The 19,402-nt window shown below is 39.8% G+C and overlaps 1 protein-coding gene across 1 annotated transcript in view; it reads left to right on the top strand.

Moving 5' to 3' along the window:
* The first annotated feature begins 917 nt into the window (after positions 1-917).
* The window catches only part of LOC124250311 (uncharacterized), a 34,640-nt gene continuing 16,155 nt past the window's right edge, over positions 918-19,402 (top strand). The window contains 8 exon segments of the mRNA XM_046682119.1: positions 918-1,399; positions 7,911-8,134; positions 14,148-14,274; positions 14,553-14,648; positions 14,996-16,512; positions 16,515-16,600; positions 16,602-16,664; positions 16,666-16,771. Coding sequence (XP_046538075.1) covers positions 8,051-8,134; positions 14,148-14,274; positions 14,553-14,648; positions 14,996-16,512; positions 16,515-16,600; positions 16,602-16,664; positions 16,666-16,771 — 2,079 coding nt within the window. The 5' untranslated portion in view covers positions 918-1,399; positions 7,911-8,050.

Below are 19,402 nucleotides of genomic sequence, written 5' to 3'. Positions count from 1 at the left end.
CCCATGGGCTCTGTCCCCATGCCAGCGGGGGCAGCAGAAGCGGCGGCAGCAGAAGCTCTGACTGCCCATGGGTCCTGTCCCCATGCTATTCCACACTATTCTCTAAATAAAAGAGCACTACTGCCAGATCTTAAGAGTCTAAGAAATCTTTCTTTCGACTCCTCGGCTCACCGACCCCGCATCATATATTATCCTGCAGATGTGTTTTTTCTCCTCTGAGAATATAGTTATCTTTCTTTTTTTATACTGAAAATTGTAGTATTCTTTTTAATTGCTATATACTGTTACTGCTGAGTGGATGTTCTATAATTTACCAAAATATTCATCTACCAATGTACATTTAAGCTTTTCATTTTTTCTAAATTACAAAAACCGCTGTGGTTAATATTAGGAAAACTTTTCACCAAATTAACTGTTGGAATTAGAACTGCTGGGTCAAAGAGAATGAAAAATTTAAATTGGATCCAGGTTCTCTTCTAAAAAGGGAGTATCTACTTAAATACAATTACGCCTCCCACGCCTGCATAAAATAACTAACATTTTAAAATGTGATCTTTCTTTAATTTGGGAACTATACAAAGCGTAATTACATTATCTCATAATTTCATATTCTCAAATGCCCCAGCCCGTCATTTATTTTGGGGAAAAACCATGTACATATATTTGTACCTTCATTACCTTTCCCCACTAGAGGTCGCTGTGGATCCACTCTCATGTGGGTACATATTAGCATTTTTGTGGAGCTCCGCCCTATTGCCTTATCTACTCCACACACAACCGCTCTCTCCCCAAACAGACTTTACATAACCACTGCTTCTGTCGACCCTTTGACCGCCGCCTCTCCAGTGACATCTCGGCTTCTACAAATCCTATCTTCCCAAGTCGTGCGGGGCGTGGGGCCCTCTGCCGTACGGACGAACGCTTTCCTCTAAGATGGCCGCGCCCACGGCGCTGCGGCCTAACGTCTCAGACGTAAAGTGCACAACGGGCGCCGCCATCTTTCTTCGTTCCGCGCGCCGGCTGAACGCGCCATGCTGGCCTTGAATAGGCACCGGCCTCTGAAATGTTACGCAGTTAGCACAGCATTGTTGTCCGTTCCTCGCAACGACGAGGTAGAAGCATTGAGGTGGCCGGGAATGATTTGGATTTCTCCCCACAGCCGTTATGGCCCCTCCCGTCAGAAACGTCGAAGTAGGCGTGGCCTTGTTACGTCATAGAGCGGGGCGGCAGCCGGAACTCGGAAATCCGGCAGCGCGCCAGGGTCCTCGGCGGACTGTTGGGTCCCAGCCCGTCAGCGTCTTCAGGGATCGCGAAGCAGGGCGTCCGAGTAGGAAGTGGTTTCGGACGTGGGCTCAGCCTTTAGTCGCTGCCACGGATGTGTAGACAGCTTCGGGATCAGGTGAGTCGGGTTCCGGACTTGCACTGCCGGCCTTGGGGGGACGGTGACACGCGAGCCTGTGTGAAGGACTGTAGCTGGGATTTGGTTTGGATTCACTCCCTGAGAGATCTGGGCGTTAAGTGATGGGGCCTGTGGCGCTCAGTGATTGAGAGTCTGAAGAAATCATCCTTCGAGAGGCCGACTCGGTCAGGGTTGAGGTCCACGTGGAGCCCTCGGCTTGTGGGACTCAGTGGTTGAGAACTGGGGTGGAAAGTTTGTGTCAGTGAACTTGGGTCTCTTCAAGGTTCGCGACTTAATCTGGGGCTCCGTGTTAGAGAAGCCTGGGTTACGGGGAGGTCCCTGTTGGTTTCTTGGGCATGTTTGGGGTTTAATACGCCATTGACTATAGGACTCGGTCGTAGAGACGCCTGGTGGGGGCTGTCGGTGTTCGAGGAGGTCCAGGGCCCCCGGAGAATCGGTAGGTTCAGGCTCCAACCTCGAATTCCGGAAACAGACTTGAAGACTGCATTTCCCCAGTTAACCCAGAGCCGTTCCCTCCTTCAAGTCCAAGTCCGCCCTCGCGGACCTTCCTAAAACCTTTTTGTCTCTTCGCATGACCGCTCTTCTCACTGTCCCCTCAAAATTCAGTGTGATTCCGAGTGATCTAGTGATATGTTTACTATTAAAGATGTAGTTTTTATCCTTGCGTCCAAATTTATTATACTTCTTTTGGATGTTTTCTTTTAGGGTCATACTAACTCAAGTAAAAGCATCTCCTTTACCCTATATTCTATTTCGCAGTTAGACCTTTTTTTTAATGTTACTTTTTTTTACATTTATGATTATCTGTATAAACATGAGGACAATTGTGTCTCTTAATTTCTCATCCTCAACATATGAGATGATATTTTATACATTTTTTAATAGTTGCCATGACATTTTTAATAGTGTCAGCATAGGTTGTTGAACCGGTGGCATGGTGCCTGGAGTCAAATGCATTCGTTAATGTGAGTAGTATTGACATAAAAATATTCAAAAGTATTCAATGATAATTTCAGTAATCCATTTTGACTTTCTGATTACACAGATTTTCCCACTCCGTTTAAACTTTTCTCGTGCCCTTTTTTTGGTCCCAGAGATTTCTGGCTATGTTTAGTCCAGGGTAAACTTTTCCTTGAGACTTTTTTGCAATTACAGTTCCTGTTTTTTCATTCCCTCTTGGTGCTGCAGAAAAGGAAGTCTTTTTTGTTGTTGTTAGTCTTACTGAGGTTTCGTTCACATATCATAAAATTCCCCCAGTGTAAGTATACACTTCAATGATTTTAGCTGAGTTTCTCGAGTTCTGCAACCATCAGCACAATCTAATTTTAAAAAGTTTCCGTTACCCCAAAAAAGTGTTCTTGGTCTTCCATGGCCTCGGTCTCCACTCCTACCCCCAGCCAAGCACAACCGCTGATCATCTTCCTGCCTCTATTAATTTGCAATTTCTGGACATTTCATATAAACAGAATCATTAAATCTGTAGTCTTTTGTGGCTACCTTTTTTTCATCTAGCATAATATTTTTGAGCTCTGTCTATATTATAATTACCATTAAGTTTCCCCCTTTTTTCCCAAGTGATTTATTGAGGCAAAATTGACATACAATAAACTGCACATATTCGAATCGTACAGATTGATAAATTTGACGTATATGCTCTTGAAACTATCACCACAATGAAGATAGTGAACATACCCATCACCTCCAGAAATTTCTTTGTGTCCCTTTGTAATCCATCCCTTTCATGTTTCCCCACCCCTCCCCGAGCAACCACTGCTCTATTTTTCATTACTATAAGTTAATTTCTATTTTTTAAAGTTTTATTTAAATGCAGTCATACACTATGACTTGTTTTTATTCTGATTTGTTTCACTCAGTATTAATATTCTGAGATTCATCCTTCTGTATCTCAATAGTCCCTTTTTGTTGCTTTGTATTCCATTGTAGGGATATCAATTCATTCTGGAGGATTTACTAATTCACCTGTTGATGGGCATTTGTGTAGTTTGCAATTTTTAGCTGTTACAGATAAAGCTTCTGTGAACACTCATGTTCAAGTCTATATTTGCATAGGTTTTCCTTTCCGATAAATCTCGAGGAGATGAATGGCTAGATCGTGTGGTAGATGTATGCTTAACTTATTAAGAAACTGCTAAACTCTTTCCCAGTGTGCTTGTACTTTGTGTTCCCACCAGAAGTGTATGGTTGTTCTTGTCTCCACATCCTTGCCAGTGCTTGGTATCATCATTCTTTGTAATTTTAGACATTATAATAGGTGTGGAGCAGTAGCTTGTGGTTTTAATTCGTCTTTACCTAATGATGGCTAATGATGTTGAGCATCTTTTCATGTGCTTATTTGCCATCCATATCTTCCTTGGTTCAGTATCTGTGCAAGTCTTTTGCAATTTTCTGTTGTGTTTTCTTACTGTTGATTTTTAGAATTCTCTCTGTGGTCCGGATACAAGTCCTTTATCAGATATATGAATGGCAAATATTTTCTTTCCATCTATAGATTACCTTTTCCTTTTTCTTTAGAGTGTCTTTTGATGTGCAAAATTTAATACAAGTTAAGTTTATCAGTTTTCTTCTTTTATGGCTCTCTGGTTTGGTGACATGTCTGAGAATTCTCTGTCTAACCAAGGCCAAGAGAAATGTGTCCTGTGTTTCCTGCAAGATAGTGTGTGTTTATGTGTGTGTGTGTTAGATAGATTATACATATGGGTAGGGTTTTATTTTTTAGAGCAGTTTTAGATTCATAGCAAAATTGAGTAGGAAGTACATAGAGTTCCCATGTACCACCTGTTCCCACACATGCACAACCTTCCCCAGTGGCAACATCCTGCACCAGACTGGTATATTTGTTAAAATCAATTAACGTATATTAACACATCATTATCACCTAAAGTGCATAGTTTGCGTTTGGGTTCACTCTTGATGTTGTGCGTTCTGTGGGTTTGGACAAATGTGTAAAGACCTGTATCCATCATTTAGTGTCATACAGAATAGTTTTACTACCCTAAAAATCCTCTATGTTCTGCCTCTTCATCTTTCCCCTCCCCCAGCTGCTGGCAACCAGTGATCTGTCTACTGTCTCTGTAGTTTTGTCTTTTCCAGAATATGATGTAGTTGGAATCATGCAGAATGTAGCCTTTTTAGTTTGGCTTCTTTCACTTAATAACATGCATTTACATTTCCTCCTTGTGTCTTCATGGCTTGATAGCTCATTTATTTTTAGTGCTGAATAATATTTTGCTGTCTGGATGGATAAGCTGCTGTAAATATCCATAAACAGGTTTCTGTGTCGATGTAAGTTTTCGACTCATTTTGCATGTGACTGTTGGATCATATGAGTATGTTTAGTTTTATGAGAAACTGTCAAACCGTCTTCCAAAGTGGCTGTACCATTTTGCATTCCTACCAGCAGTGAATGAGAGTTCCTGTTGCTCTGTACCCTCTCCAGCATTTGGTGGTGTCAGTGTTTTGAATTTTGGCTATTTAAATAGGTCTGTAGTGGTATCTCATTGTTTTAATTTGTAATTGCCTTATTACATATGGTGTTGAGCATCTTTTCATATGCTTATTTGCTATCTCTGTATCTTCTTTGATGAGGTGTCAGTTCAGGTCTTTCGCCCATTTTTTCATCGATTTGTATTTTCTTATTGTTGAGTTTTAGGAGTTCTTTGTTTATTTTGGATAATATTCTTTTATCAGATATGTCTTTTGCAGATATTTTCTCCCAGTCTGTGGCTTGTCTTCTCATTCTCTTGAGATAGTTTATATTTTTAGCTGTTACATTTAAATTTATTATCTATTTAAATTTAATTATTTAATATATGGTGTGAGGTAAAGGTCTAGGCTCATGTCTTAGGAAATGGATATCCAGTTGTCCCAGTACAATTTGTTGCAAAGACCATCGTTTCCCACATTGTATTGTCTTGCATTTTTGTTGAGAATCAGTTGACTGTACATGTATTTATTTCTCAACTCTAATTCTGTTGCACTGAATTATATATCTATCATCACGTCAGTACAATGCTTATCTTTATTACTGTGGCTTTATAGTAAATTTTGAAATAGGCTAGTATAAGCACTCCAACGTTATAATTCTATTTTACAATTTGTTTGGCTATTCTAGGTTCTTTGCTTTTTAATGTAAGTTTTTGAATCAGCTTCTTGATATTTATAAAATTCCTGATGTACTTTTGATAGTAATTTCATTGACTCTCTATCAGTTTGGGGAGAATTGCCATCATAACCATATTGAATTTTCCACTCCATGGGCTTGGGATGTCCATTTATTTATATCTCTTTAAATTTGTCTCAGAAATGTTTTATAGTTTTAAGTATACAAGTCTTGCTTTGGTTTTAATTTCTTCTTAAGTATTTTTTTTTTCTTTTTGATGCTGTTGTACGTGGAATTGCTTCTTAAGTTTCCATTTTGGCTGATCGTTGCTAGTATAGCGATATACAATTTACTTTAGTATATTGATACTGTACCCTGCAACCTGGCTAAACTTGCTAATTGTTTTTAATAGGGATTTTTTGCATGTATTTCTTAGGATTTTCTATATTGTTGTCTATGAATAACAACAGTGGTGCTCTGCGTTTCCAATCTGGATGCTTGTAATTTTTATTTATGTATTTACTTATTTGTTACCTATTGAACTTATTACAACAGCTAGTATAGTAAGGGATAGAATTCTAGGAGAAAAACATTCAGAATTTTACCATTAAGGTAGATATTAGTTTTGGTTTTTGTAGATGCCCTTTATCAGTTCATCTCCTTCCATTCCTAATTTTTTGAGAGTTTTAATCATGAATGGGTATTAGTTGTAGTCCCATACTTTTTTGGTATCTATTGAGAAGAACATGTGGGTTTTGTCCTTTATTGTATTACTTTGGACTCTTTGGAAAATAAATGATATATTTTCACACAATAAACCAACCTGGTATTCTTGGAATAAGTCCACCTTAATTGTTGTCTCTAATTTTTTTTATATTATGCTGCATTTGTTTTGCTAATCTGTTGTTAACGATTTTTCACCTATTTTCATGGAAGAAATTGGTCTGTAGTTTTCTTTTTCTGTGCTTTCTTGTCAGGCTTTGATTTCTTGGTAATACTTGCTTCACACAATGAAGCCATCTGGGCCTAGGCTTTTCTTTGTGAGATGACTTTGAATTACTAATTCAGTTTCTTTACTTATTATATTTGTATTCAAGTTTTTAGAAACTCTCCTTCTGTCAGTTTTGTTATTTGTCTCCTTCTAGGCATTTGTCCATTTCATCTAAGTAATATATATATATATATATTACTTTTTCACCTATGGTTATTCAAAAGCATGCTGTTTAATTTCCAAATGTTTGAGTATTTCCTAAATTTCATGCTGAAGTTGATATCTAATTCAATTCTGTTGTGGTTAGAAATATATTTTTAATTTATTGACATTTGCTTTATATCCTAACATATGATCTTTCCTGGTGAGTGTTCCATACGCCTTTGAAAAGAATGGATATTTTGTTGCTGTTGAGGGTAGTGTTAAATAAATGTCAGTTAAGTTGATTATGTTGTTCAAGTTGTCTTTATTCTTGCTGATTTTCTGTGTGTGTTGTAGTTATTGAGAGTGGGGTATTGAAGCTTTCTGTCAGTTTTTGCTTCATGTGTTTTGTAGCTCTGTCATTAGGTGTGCATAGATTTGTAATCATATCTTCCTCATATGTATACACCTCTTTATCATTATTGCCCACCAGGGAAATCTCACATAAGCCTTAGTGTCCAGAGTTTTTATTGGGGCTCATTGAACATACACCTGATTGACTGCCTGTGTTGCTGACCTTAGTCTCAGCCCCTCCAGACGTTGAGCTGATGCCATGTGGTACAAGGCCCTTCACTGTAAATCACATCATTAGCATAGGCTATCTTGCATAGCCCAAGCCTCCCAAGTAAGCAAAGACACTCTTATCAGGCAGGACATTCTAAGGGCTTAGAGAAGCTGAGAGCAAAAGCCCAACATCTCTTTGGCCAGGTTAATCCTTTAGTGCACAGAGTGAGATAAGACAGTGTTTATGATTTGCTTAGTACATTGGTCTTCACACTGAGATGGGTGTGCCCATGGACCACATAAGGTACTTTGGAAGCAGTACATGGGCACACATGCTTTCTAAGGACACAATGTGTAGATCTTTGACATCTTCCATATGTCCTCTTTCCTGCAATTATTCTGCCTGATAATTCACCTGTGTATGAGGCAAGTGCTCTGCTGCTTCTGCTGTCCTGCCTCCCCTTTGTAGTCTGCCACGTCCCCTTCACAAAGAAAGGCATACCTTTCACACATTTAGAACCTTGTTGTATTGCCCAAGGATGCGAATGCCTGTGGGGCCCCAAACAAAGGAACAGTTGCAATATTGGGGTCCTTTATTTAAGGTAAGTGCACAGTAGCAGTGACAACACCTGGGCCCAGAGGGAATGTATGCTCAAAGTCAGTTTGCTCTTCAGCCCACAGGTCCTGGCTCCCCAGGAGCAAGAGAGACCAAGTGAAGGAATGAGAGAAGAGAGAGGAGATTCTTGGACTTGGATATCTTCATTTCTGGGGACAACTTTAACTGGACACCAAGATTTCTGCCTATAAGAACCTCATGACAGATGCAGGAGAGACAAAAGACTTAGAATCCGTGTCACTCACTATTTCCAGAGCACAGAGGAAAATGATCGAGGCCCAGGTGATTTGTTTTGTTATGTCTTTCCTTTGTTTTCTGATGAATTTATGGTGACCTGAGAAAAATCAATTCAAGTAAAAGAAGTATAAATTGTGATAATTGGTTCTGGGGAGAAATTAACGTAGACTCTAAATTTAAAATCAGGACGAAGTGGGATCAGGAATATATTGTTCATAGGGGTCATACTAAATGACTAATGTTGGAATATAGTGTGACTGTGGTGGATCCTCTGGGTTATGTTAGTTGTCTCTCTGCGTCTTGTGTCTCTAACAGACATCACAGCCAGAGAGCCATGAAAAGCTATATGATGTTCACTGACTGAGGAGAAAGCAGACTTGTTCCTTAGGGGTTCAATAGTTTATGTCACTTAGGTCTCAGGAAATTTCCTTGATGGATTTCCCTAGAGGGGTCAGTGGACCATATCCTTAACCACAGCCTTCTGATAAGTGGAAAAGCAGATTTCCTACAGCTGTTTCTTAGAGAGGGCCTCAGAGTCTCCTCTGGGAATGTATTAAGCAGAGCTAGGTGGATTCAGTTCTTCAGAGAACCATAGCCTGGTGACCCAGGGACCCAACTTTGTGGCAGTCTGCTTTTATCCAGGAATAAAACCAAAATGGCCTAGAAAAGTGAAAAGGTTGCATGACTCTCAAATGGTGCTCCATGAACAAGTAGCTGAAGTAGAGTTTGAGTAGAAATTCAGCAGTAGTGGGTTGAAAGTAATTTTCTCTAGTAAGGGCTTGGGTTGTTGGCATCTACAGGGTTTGCTTGATAACTTGCACTCCATCTCAGAGTGGAGTGAAAGTGGAGTCTTTCTCTGTGTTTAAATCCAGTTCTTGGGGCCGGCCTGGTGGCACAGCAGTTGGGTGCACACATTCTGCTTTGGTGGCCTGGGGTTCGCCATTTCGGATCCCAGATGTGGACATGGTACTGCTTGGCAAGCCATGCTCTCGTAGGTGTCCCACATATAAAGTAGAGGAAGATGGGCACAGATGTTAGCTCAGGGCCACTCTTCCTCAGAAAAGAGGAGGATTGGCAGCAGTTAGCTCAGGGATAATCTTCCTCAAGAAAAAAAAAAATCCAATTCTTAGCTCCCTTTTTTTTTTTTACCTTTTTTTTTTTTAAAGATTGGCACCTGGGCTAACAACTGTTGCCAATCTTTTTTGTTTTCCTACTTTATCTCCCCAAACCCCCCCTGTACACAGCTGTATATATCTTAGTTGCATGTCCTTCTAGTTGTGGGATGTGGGACGCTGCCTCAACGTGGCCTGACTAGCGGTGCCATGTCTGCACCCAGGATCCAAACCCTGGGCCGCCGCAGCGGAGCTCTCGAACTTAACCACTCGGCCACGGAGCCGGCCCCCCAAACTCTTAATGCTACAATAACTATAAACTTGGTCCCATGCCTTCATCTTCCTTGTTAATGACTTTTTGTGAAATTCTATCCGTATTTCTTCAGAGTGGCTAGAAAGAAATCAATTAGTGGGTGTGGTCATTTTACATTTTAATGTATCCTTCCAGTTGCTGTCCAAATGGCTGTTCCAGGTTATGGTCAATTTAGTGTTATGGTTAAAAGTGTTGGCTCTGGAGCCAATTGCCAGCTGTGTGACTGCCGACTTCATTTAGCCATTACACACCTGGGTTTTCTCTTCTGTAAAATAGGAATAATGATAATGGCATCTAATGATAATGTAGGGTATAAAATGAGTTAATCTACAAAGAATTTAGAAGAGTGCCTGGTGTGTAAAAAGTGGTATGTAAGAACATCCAGTGCCCCAAATCTTGCCAACACTTGTTATTTTCTAATCAAATTGCATATTTTCCACAATCTGTATGATCCAATATTCTTTTGCCTTATTTTATTTTGCATTTTCCTAATCACCAGTGGGGTTCAGATTCTTCTCATCTCTGTTGCTCCTTTGGATTATTTCTTTTGGTGTATGTGGTCCTCATTCTTTGCTCATTTTAAAAATTGTTTTTTTGTCTTGCTGATGTATAGTTGTTTATCTTGACTGCATGTTGATCCTTTTGTTTGTTACAGATATTTTTCTAGACTCTTACTTGTCTTTTAGCTTTTGTTCTTAATATGTTTTCCCATGCAAAAGTTTTATCTTTGATTTAAATTAAAATTTGTCAGTCTTTTTCTTTATGGCTTTTTACTTGTGTTGTAGGCAGTCTATATTTTCTTCTCTTCTTTTGTAAGTTCTTTCTGGAAAAGTTTGTGTCCTATTCATTATCTATTGGTGCTGTGAAATAATAAAAAATACATATATTGGTCTGTGCCCTTGGTTCCTGCTAATATTTAGTATTTTATCCTGGTTCCTGACACAGAGCTCCTAAAACCCTTGTAATTTCCTGAGTGGCGGGGGTGATAGGAGCATCTTACATAGAGCTGCTAAATCCCTTGTAGTTTCCTGGGTGATAGGACTGTGTTTTGTTCTAATAAGGTGACTGGGTGGGCTCCTGGATGGCTCCTGGATGGGGGCTGGTCACCAGAAAGACCAAGCTTGGAAGCTTGGAACTTTCAGCCCCATCCCCATCCTCCAGAGAGGGGAGAGGAGCTGGATAATGAGTTAATCAGTTATTAGTTCATGCCTATGTGATGAGGTTTCCATACAAGTACAGGGTTCAGAGAGCTTCTGGATTGGTGCACCCACAGAGGGTGGTGCACTCCAGCTCCACAGGGGCAGAAGCTTCTGGGCTTGGGACCCTTCCAAACCTTACCCTATGTACCTCTTCATCTGACTGTTCATCCATATCCTTTATAATATCATATGATGAACCAGTAAACATAAGGAGTGTTTCCTTGAGTTCTGTGAGCTGTTCTAGCAAATGATCGAACCCAAAGAGAAAGTTATGGGAACCTCTGATTTGTAGCCAACTCAGTGAGTTACCCGAAGACCCTTACTTGGGATTGGTGTCTGAAATGAGGGGCAGTCTTGTGGGACCGAGCCCTTAACCTGTGGGGTCTGCTCTAACTTCAGGCAGTTAGTGCCAGAATTTCTTGGTCTGGAAAACCCACGCTAAGATCATAGAAGTCTGGTCACAGAAGTGTTCTCTGTGAGTGTTGAAAGGAAAATAGAAGTGAATTTTTCCCTGACAGGTGCCTAACAAATTACTGCAAAACTTAGCAGCTTCAAACAACACATTTTTTATTTCTCCCTTTCTGTGGGTCAGTAATATTGGTTGGCATGGCTTAGCTGGTCTGTATTGTTTTTACTCACACTTCTGACAGCAAGTGATAAGGTTTTTTCCTCCTGACACCAAATAGGTGGTCTCTTTTCCAACACCACTTCTCCAGTTCTCTGCCACTAGGTACCTGGAATTAGCGTCTGATTACACAGATTTTAGGGTCCAGACCTGCAATAGTGACCCCCACTTCACATGCTAGTCACAAGTCCTGGGCCTCCTGTACTTCTGACTGACTGGTTATAAATCAGGGATTTCCACAGTCCCCTCTTCAGGTTGGATAATTTGTTAGAACAACTCACAGAACTCAAGAAAGTGCTTTACTTAGATTTACAGGTTTATTATGAAGGATACAAATCAGGAACAGGTAAATGGAAGAGATGCGTAGGGAAAGATGTGGGGGTGTGTCATCCTTTCAGTACCTAAATGTGTTTACCAACTTGGAAGCTTGCCAACCTGTAGTTTTGGGGGTTTTATGGAGATCTCATTACTTGGGCAAGATAGATTAAATCATTGGCTATTGGTAATTGAGCTCAATCTCCAGCCCCACACTCCGGAGAGTGGGGCTGAAATTTCCAACCCTTTAATCACGTGGTTTGTTCTGGCAACCAGCCCTCATCCTGAAGCTATCTAGGGGCGCTGGCTTCCGGTCATCTCATTAGCATACAAAAAACACTTGTTACTGGAGATTCTAAGCATTGTAGGAGCTGTGTACCAGGAACCAGGGACAAGATCAAATATTTATATATCATATCACTGCTGGGTACTTTTTTTCACAGTCTCTCATGAGGCTGCAGTCAATATGTCAGCCAGGATGGAGTCTGATTTGAAGGCTCAAATGGGGCAGGATGCATTTCTGAGCTTACTTATGTGGTTGTTGGCAGGATTCATTTCCAGAAGGGCTGATCAAATGAGGTCCTCAGTTTCTACCTGTCTGCTCATGTAAGAACACTCTTAGTTCCTTGCCACATGGGCCTCCCCAACGTGCCAACTTGTTTCGTCAAAGTCATCAGAGGACAGATTCTGTTAGTAGGATGGAAGTCATATGTGGCCTAATTGTAAAAAAAGTGGCATCTCGTCACTTGTACTGTATTCTTTTCTTTAGAAACAGTTCACTAGGCCAGCCCATTATCAAGGAAAGGGTACTACACAGGGCCATAAATACCTAGTGTATAGTAAGGAATTTGACTGACCTTTATCTCTGATTCCTGAGAGGTAACCTCTAAACCCTTGGTATTACCCATGTGATAGGAGTATCTTTGTTATTCATCCTGGGCCACTGGGCCCACACTTTAGAGTTTATGGTAATGAGGTGATTCATATGGGCCCTAGATAATTTGTGCTAATGAGAGAACTCAAAATGGGAGCTGTCCAGGTTAGAAAAACTACCATGTGACTAGAGGGTCATGGCTTTGACCATGTGATATCAATCCGACCTCCAGGAAGGGGAAGGACCTGAAGATTGAGTTCAGCCACGTGGTCAGTGATTCAGTAAATCATGCATATATAATGAAGCCTCAGTAAAAACTGGACACAGATTTAGGTGGACTTCCTTGATTGGCCATACTGTTGAGTATTATCATACATTGTAGCTGGGAGGAGATGATGCTGTTGAGGACTCCACGAGGAGAGTCGTATGTTTCAATACCAAATGGCCTTCATGTCTGGCCTTTTTTGGCACAAAAATCAGGACTTTGAAGATGGTATGCCATTTTTTTCTGAATTTCATCATTTGTTGTAAGTCATCTGTCATTTGTCTCTGGATGCTTTTATAGTTTCCCCTTACATTTGTGTATTATTATTTTAGTCAGATGTGTCTAGGTATAGACTTCCTGTTTGGAATTTGTTGAGATTCCTGAATCTGAGGTTTGGCGTGCTTAATCAGTCTTGAAATTTTTCAGCTTTTAGACCTTTGGATGCTCCTTCTGCGTTACTCTCTTTTCTCCTTCAGAAACTATAAGTAGGCGTACATTAGATCTTTTGACACTACACTTTGTATTTATCAACCTCCTCCTTACATTGTTCTCTTCTCTCTGTACTGCATTTCCTGTAATTTCTTCAGTTATATATTCCAGTTCACTACAGTATATCTAATAATGCTGTTAATCTGTCCATTAATATATGTATTTGTAAATATGTTTGTCTATTAAAGTTTTTTTTCCCAAATCTTTCTAATCAACTTTAATAATCTTTTTGGCATTAGACATATCTTGTATAGTTTCTTTTATTCTTTTATGTTTATTAAAAACACTGCCTTGAAAAGAAAAAAAAAAGGGGCAAGCCCAGTGACACAGTGGTTAAGTTCGCACATTCTGCTTCAGTGGCCCAGGCTTCGCCGATTCAGATCCTGGGTGTGGACCTATTCACCACCTGTCAAGCTTGTCAAGCTGTGCTGTGGCAGCATCCCACATATGAAATAGAGGAAGATGGGCACGGATGTTAGCTCAGGGCCAGTCTTCCTCAGTAAAAAGAGGAGGATTGGCTACAGATGTTAGCTCAGGGCTAATCTTCCTCAAAAAAAAAAAACCCCACTGTCTTGTAAATTCTGGATATGGAGTCTGATCATGGTTGATTCTCATATTGGCTGTGAAGTTTCATTATAATGGAGGAATATTTTATTTATGCTGATGTTATTTGCATGTTTTTAGGATTTGGAAATAGGTGGTAAAATATATAGATAGTAAGATAGGATTTTGCTTCTACTAAAATGTGTTTGAGGAAAGGATATAGATACAGGCTATGTGGTAAAAATTAGAACAACTTCCCTCATGCCTCTTCCATATTAATAAAAGGAATTCACATCATATTAAGCAGGACTGTGTTATTACAGGAATTGGTGACATTGGAGGATGTGGCTGTGAAGTTCAGTTGGGAGGAGTGGCAGCTCCTGGACCCTGCTCAAAAAGACCTGTACCGAGACGTGATGTTGGAGAACTATCACAATCTGGTGTCGCTGGGTGAGGACAGCTCCCTGTGTCACTTAGAGGTGCCCTGTCACTGGTCTTTCGTCTATCACTTGATGAGAGCTCTGCAGTCACTGTGGTCTTCTGAAGAGAGAGATTTTCAGTCCTTTCTCTGGCCTCAGATGAAGGGGTATAATCTCCTCTATCCTGAAAGAGAACTTTTATTTTGCATAGGAGAAGTTGTTTTGTCTCTAAAATGTGGTATTTTCCCATCTTGACATACTATACCCCAAATCACTGTATCTGAGTCTTCTGTCATTTCTCATGAACAGGGTATCAAGCTACCAAACCAGATGTGCTCTTCAAGTTGGAACACAGAGATGAACTGTGGAGAATAGAGGAGGAAATCCAGACTAAAACCTGTCCAGGTGAGTGAGTGAGAACCAGCAAGGGGAGTGGCTGTAGAAGTCGCTTTGTAGTCATTCAGAGAAAGTCTCACGGCTGTAAGGATGTCTTAGGATGCCTAAACAGCTCCTCCACATGTTCATCTCCCGACCTGAGAACTCTTGTTCTTTGTGGGTATTTACCTTTAAATATAGTCCTTGTCTCTTCTTGGATCTGATACTTATTTATTTCGTCTTACATCTTTGTAATTTTCTTTTATACCAGGATCATATGGTAGACAATAAAGAGCCAGCCCCCATCACATCATCTTTTAAGCACTTTTGTTCCATACCATTCTCACAAGAGAATTTGTTATTCTCTTTTTTCCTAGGAATTGGGAAAGTTGACAGGCATCTGCAAGAGCACTTTCAAAACCAAAGATATCTGAAGAGCGTGCCACAATGCAGTGAACAGAATGCATTTAGAAATATTGTTCATCTGAGCAAAACACATTTTGCCCTAATGCAAAGTCGTATGTTTGACTTATGTAGAAAAGCTTTGAAGTCAAGTCTAAGTTTAGTTGACCAGAAGAGAAGATATGAAATAAAGAACCTTATTGCATTTAATAGAGATGAGAAATCCTTTCTACATGATAATCATGAACAGTTGTGTTCTGGAATTAAATACCCTGAAAGTGCAAAACAAGCCAGCACTAAATTCCACATCTTTAAGCATCACGGGATTCACAAAATAGAGAAACCCCCGGCAGGCATTGAAGGTGAGAAAACCTGCATGAGGAAGTCTCAGCTCAATGACAGTGAGAGCCTTCCTACAGGTGAGAAACCCCAAGGATGTGATCCGTGTGGGAAATCTTCCTCCAGAAATGCCACATTCACGAAACATCAGAAAACTCATACAAGAGACAAACCGTCTGCAACCAATGAATGCTTAAAGGGCTCCACTGGGAAAAGCAGTCTCATGGTACATCAGCAAATCCATACAGGAGAGAAATCCTATATATGCAGTGAGTGTGGAAAAGGCTTTACAATGAAGCGCTATCTAATTGCACATCAGCGAACTCATAGTGGCGAGAAACCTTATGTATGCAATGAATGTGGAAAAGGCTTCACTGTGAAGAGCAATCTCATTGTGCATCAGCGAACTCATACAGGGGAGAAACCCTATACATGCAGTGAGTGTGGAAAAGGCTTTACCATGAAGCGCTATCTTGTTGTACATCAGCGAACTCACACTGGAGAGAAACCCTATATATGTGATGAATGTGGAAAGGGCTTCACGGTGAAAAGTAATCTCATTGTCCATCAGCGATCTCATACAGGGGAAAAATCTTACATATGCAGTGAATGTGGCAAAGGCTTCACTGTGAAGCGCACTCTCATTATACATCAGCGAACCCATACAGGAGAGAAATCTTACATATGTAATGAATGTGGCAAAGGCTTCACCACCAAGCGCACTCTCATTATACATCAGCGAACCCATACAGGAGAGAAGCCCTATGAATGCAATGAATGTGGGAAAGCCTTCAGCCAGAAGATATGCCTCATACAACACGAGAGGTGTCATACAGGAAAGACGCCCTTTGTATGTACTGAGTGTGGAAAGTCCTATTCGCACAAATATGGTCTCATTACCCATCAGAGAATTCACACAGGAGAGAAACCCTATGAGTGCAGTGACTGTGGGAAAGCCTTCACTACAAAGTCGGTACTCAATGTACATCAAAGAACTCATACAGGGGAGAGACCTTATGGGTGCAGTGATTGTGAGAAAACCTTCTCCCACTTGTCAAACCTTGTTAAACATAAAAAAATGCACATAAGAGAAATGGGTAGATTCAGTCAAGTTGGAAATTCCTTTAAGAGAGAACCAGAGTTCATTACTTTATGAGGGAAGTCACACAGAACAAAAACCCTGTTAATGCAGTAACCATGGAAATGCCTTCTGTGACATCTAAGACTTCATTAAACATCTGTCTTTCAGACGGATCGGGATATAGCCGTGGTACTGCCTGTTGTGGGATGTGTGCTCTGAGGAGATTAAAGGGTTTGCCCTGGAGATAAACCTGGTGAATACAGTGAATATGGTAGTGCCTTTAGTGATCCTTACCTCACATTTTCTGTCAGTGAAAACATGTTGGAAAAACTGATACATTCAAGGTTGAGATGCCTTGAGCAAAACTTTTAACTTCGTTCTATGTCTGAAAAGTATATACTGAGACAAATTCTGTGAATGCAGAGACTAGGAAAGCCTTCTGTGGAGAGACATTGTTATCAGGGATCATCATAGATCATCAGTGAGCTCATCATTGATAGAAATATGATTAAGAATATATATATATGATGATCATGGGAAAACCATACCCAGAAAGAAGACCTCAGTGAGTGTCAAGAGTTTACACTGGAGAAAAATTTTAAGAGGACAGTATATATGGCAAGATTTCAGTGATCCATTCTTCCTCCTCATTTGTGAGGAAACCATATAGAAGTTAAAACTTGATGAACATGCTAACTGTGGAGCACCTTTAGTCAGGTATCAGAGAGCTCATGAAGTCCTGTGAAAATGATAAATGTTTGAGTGCTTGTTAGAAGTCTAACCTCATACATCAGATAATTCACCTGATGTGCATGTTCAGACAGTACTTTGAACCTCCTTTCTAGTTGCCTTGTCAATTCCATTGTTTTCAAAAGTAGTCTGCTTTCCTCATCACTGACTCCTTGTGATTGCTGAACACCATCGAGGAGTGTTTGTTCTCTGGAGAGTTCTATGCCTACCTCCATAATGTGTGATTAGCTCTTTCTTTGGCTCTGAATTTGCTTGTAAATTTAGCATACTGAATGACTTTAAAAGGAAACTGAAGATGAAGACGTATTTGCACTTGCTTAACTAAATTTATAAATACAACCAAATACTTTACAGAACCATCTTCATTGTTATTTTTATAAAAGGTATAATTGGATGTCATTTTACCTTTGAGAAAATGCAAACATCGTCCAGAGACTTCCTTAGTGTCCTTTCCCTAGCTTCTCCCAGTAAAAACATTTTATGTAACCATATTTTATTATCGAATTCAGGAAAATGATGTTGGTAGTAGACTGTGAACTAAACAACTCATCTTATTTGGATTTCACATGATTTTTTTTTTTTTTTTTTAGTTTGTAATTCTAAGAAGCTTTATCATGTATACAGATTCATGTCACCACCACCACAAACAGGATGTAAGACTGTTTAACACAAACTTGCTCCTGCTGTCCTTTTTATGTTCACACACTCTATCCACACCTACCCCTTGTGACCACTTATCTGCTTCCCCCCATATATTTTTGCCATTTCATGAATGTTATAAAAATCCTTTTTATAACTGGATTTTATACATTTTATATAAGTTGTATTTATACAAATTTATAATTTCTTATTAATAGGGAGCATGTAAGCTTTTCATGTTTTTGTCACTTGGCAGATTGCTCTTGAGACTTATTTGTGTTGGTGAAGAGTAGTTTTATTTTTATTAGTGAGTAGCATACATACTGGGTGTCCCAGTTTGTTTACCCCTTCAGTCTTGAAAGAGACTTGTATTGTTACCTGGTTTCAACTGTTAGAAATAAAGATGCGCTGAAATCTGCATACAGGGTTTTGTGCAACATAAGTTTTCATTTCTCTATAATAAATATTCAGGTGTGTGATTACATATGGTAAGTTGTGTTTAGCTTTATAAGAAACTACCAAACTTTCTTCCAGAGTGGCTATACTATTTTACATTCTCACGAGCAGTGTATGAAATGTAGTTGTTCCACATCCTCGTCAGCACTTGGTACTTTCAGTATATTTTATTTTAGCCATTCTACCGACAACATATGAGAGTCAGTTGCTCTTCATCCTCACTTGGTGTTGTCATTCTATTTTACATTAACCATTTTATTGGGTACGTAGTAGTATCTGATCTTGAGCTTAACTTGCATTTTCCTGATGTCTAATGATGTTCAACACTTTATTATTATGGTGGTTACTTTTGGACTTGCTTATCTTATAACTGGAAGTTTGGACCTTTTGAGCACCTTCACTCATTTTGCCCACCTCCCCACCCCCCTAACTCTGGCAACCACCAATCTGTTCTCAGTATCTATGAGTTCGGCCTTTTTTTTTTTTTTTTTTTAGAGTTCAGCTTTTTCACATATGACTTCAGTTTTTTCACATATAAGTGAGATATGCTGTTTGTCTTTCTCTGACTTATTTCACTTAGCAAACTGCCCTCAAGGTCCAGCCATGAGTCACAAATGGCAGGATTTCCCTTTTTGTGACTGAATAATATTCCATTGTGTGTGTGTGTGTGTGTGTATACAAACCACATTTTATTTATTCATCCACCAGTGGACACTCAGGTTGTTTCCATGTCATAGCTATTGTAAATAATGCTGCAGTGAACATAGTTCATAATATCCCTGGTCATGTTCTCACAAAGATAATTTCTACTGAATCCTCAAAATTGATTGGCATCTCAAACAGAAGGAAAAGTTTAAATTGGGGAATTGCAGATTGCACTCCAAAAACATTGTACTAATTTATATAGTCTAGACTCAATCCTGTCCCCGGAAAAAAGACCAAATGTAATGCCGAGTATTTATTAAAAGTAGTGTGCATTTTTTTAACTTAAAATCATATTAAGCTTGATGATAACATCTTCATTCAAAGCTCTATGTGGTGGACAACACTGCTATCTACTGCACAGATGAGAAAAATAAGACTTAGGCGTAGATAGAATGCCTTTCTCCCATGGCCT

The sequence above is a fragment of the Equus quagga genome, chromosome 13, assembly GCF_021613505.1.
Source record: "Equus quagga isolate Etosha38 chromosome 13, UCLA_HA_Equagga_1.0, whole genome shotgun sequence".
NCBI lineage: Eukaryota > Metazoa > Chordata > Mammalia > Perissodactyla > Equidae > Equus > Equus quagga.
Note: the sequence above shows the minus strand (reverse complement) of the source record. Positions and strands in the feature narration are given on the sequence as shown.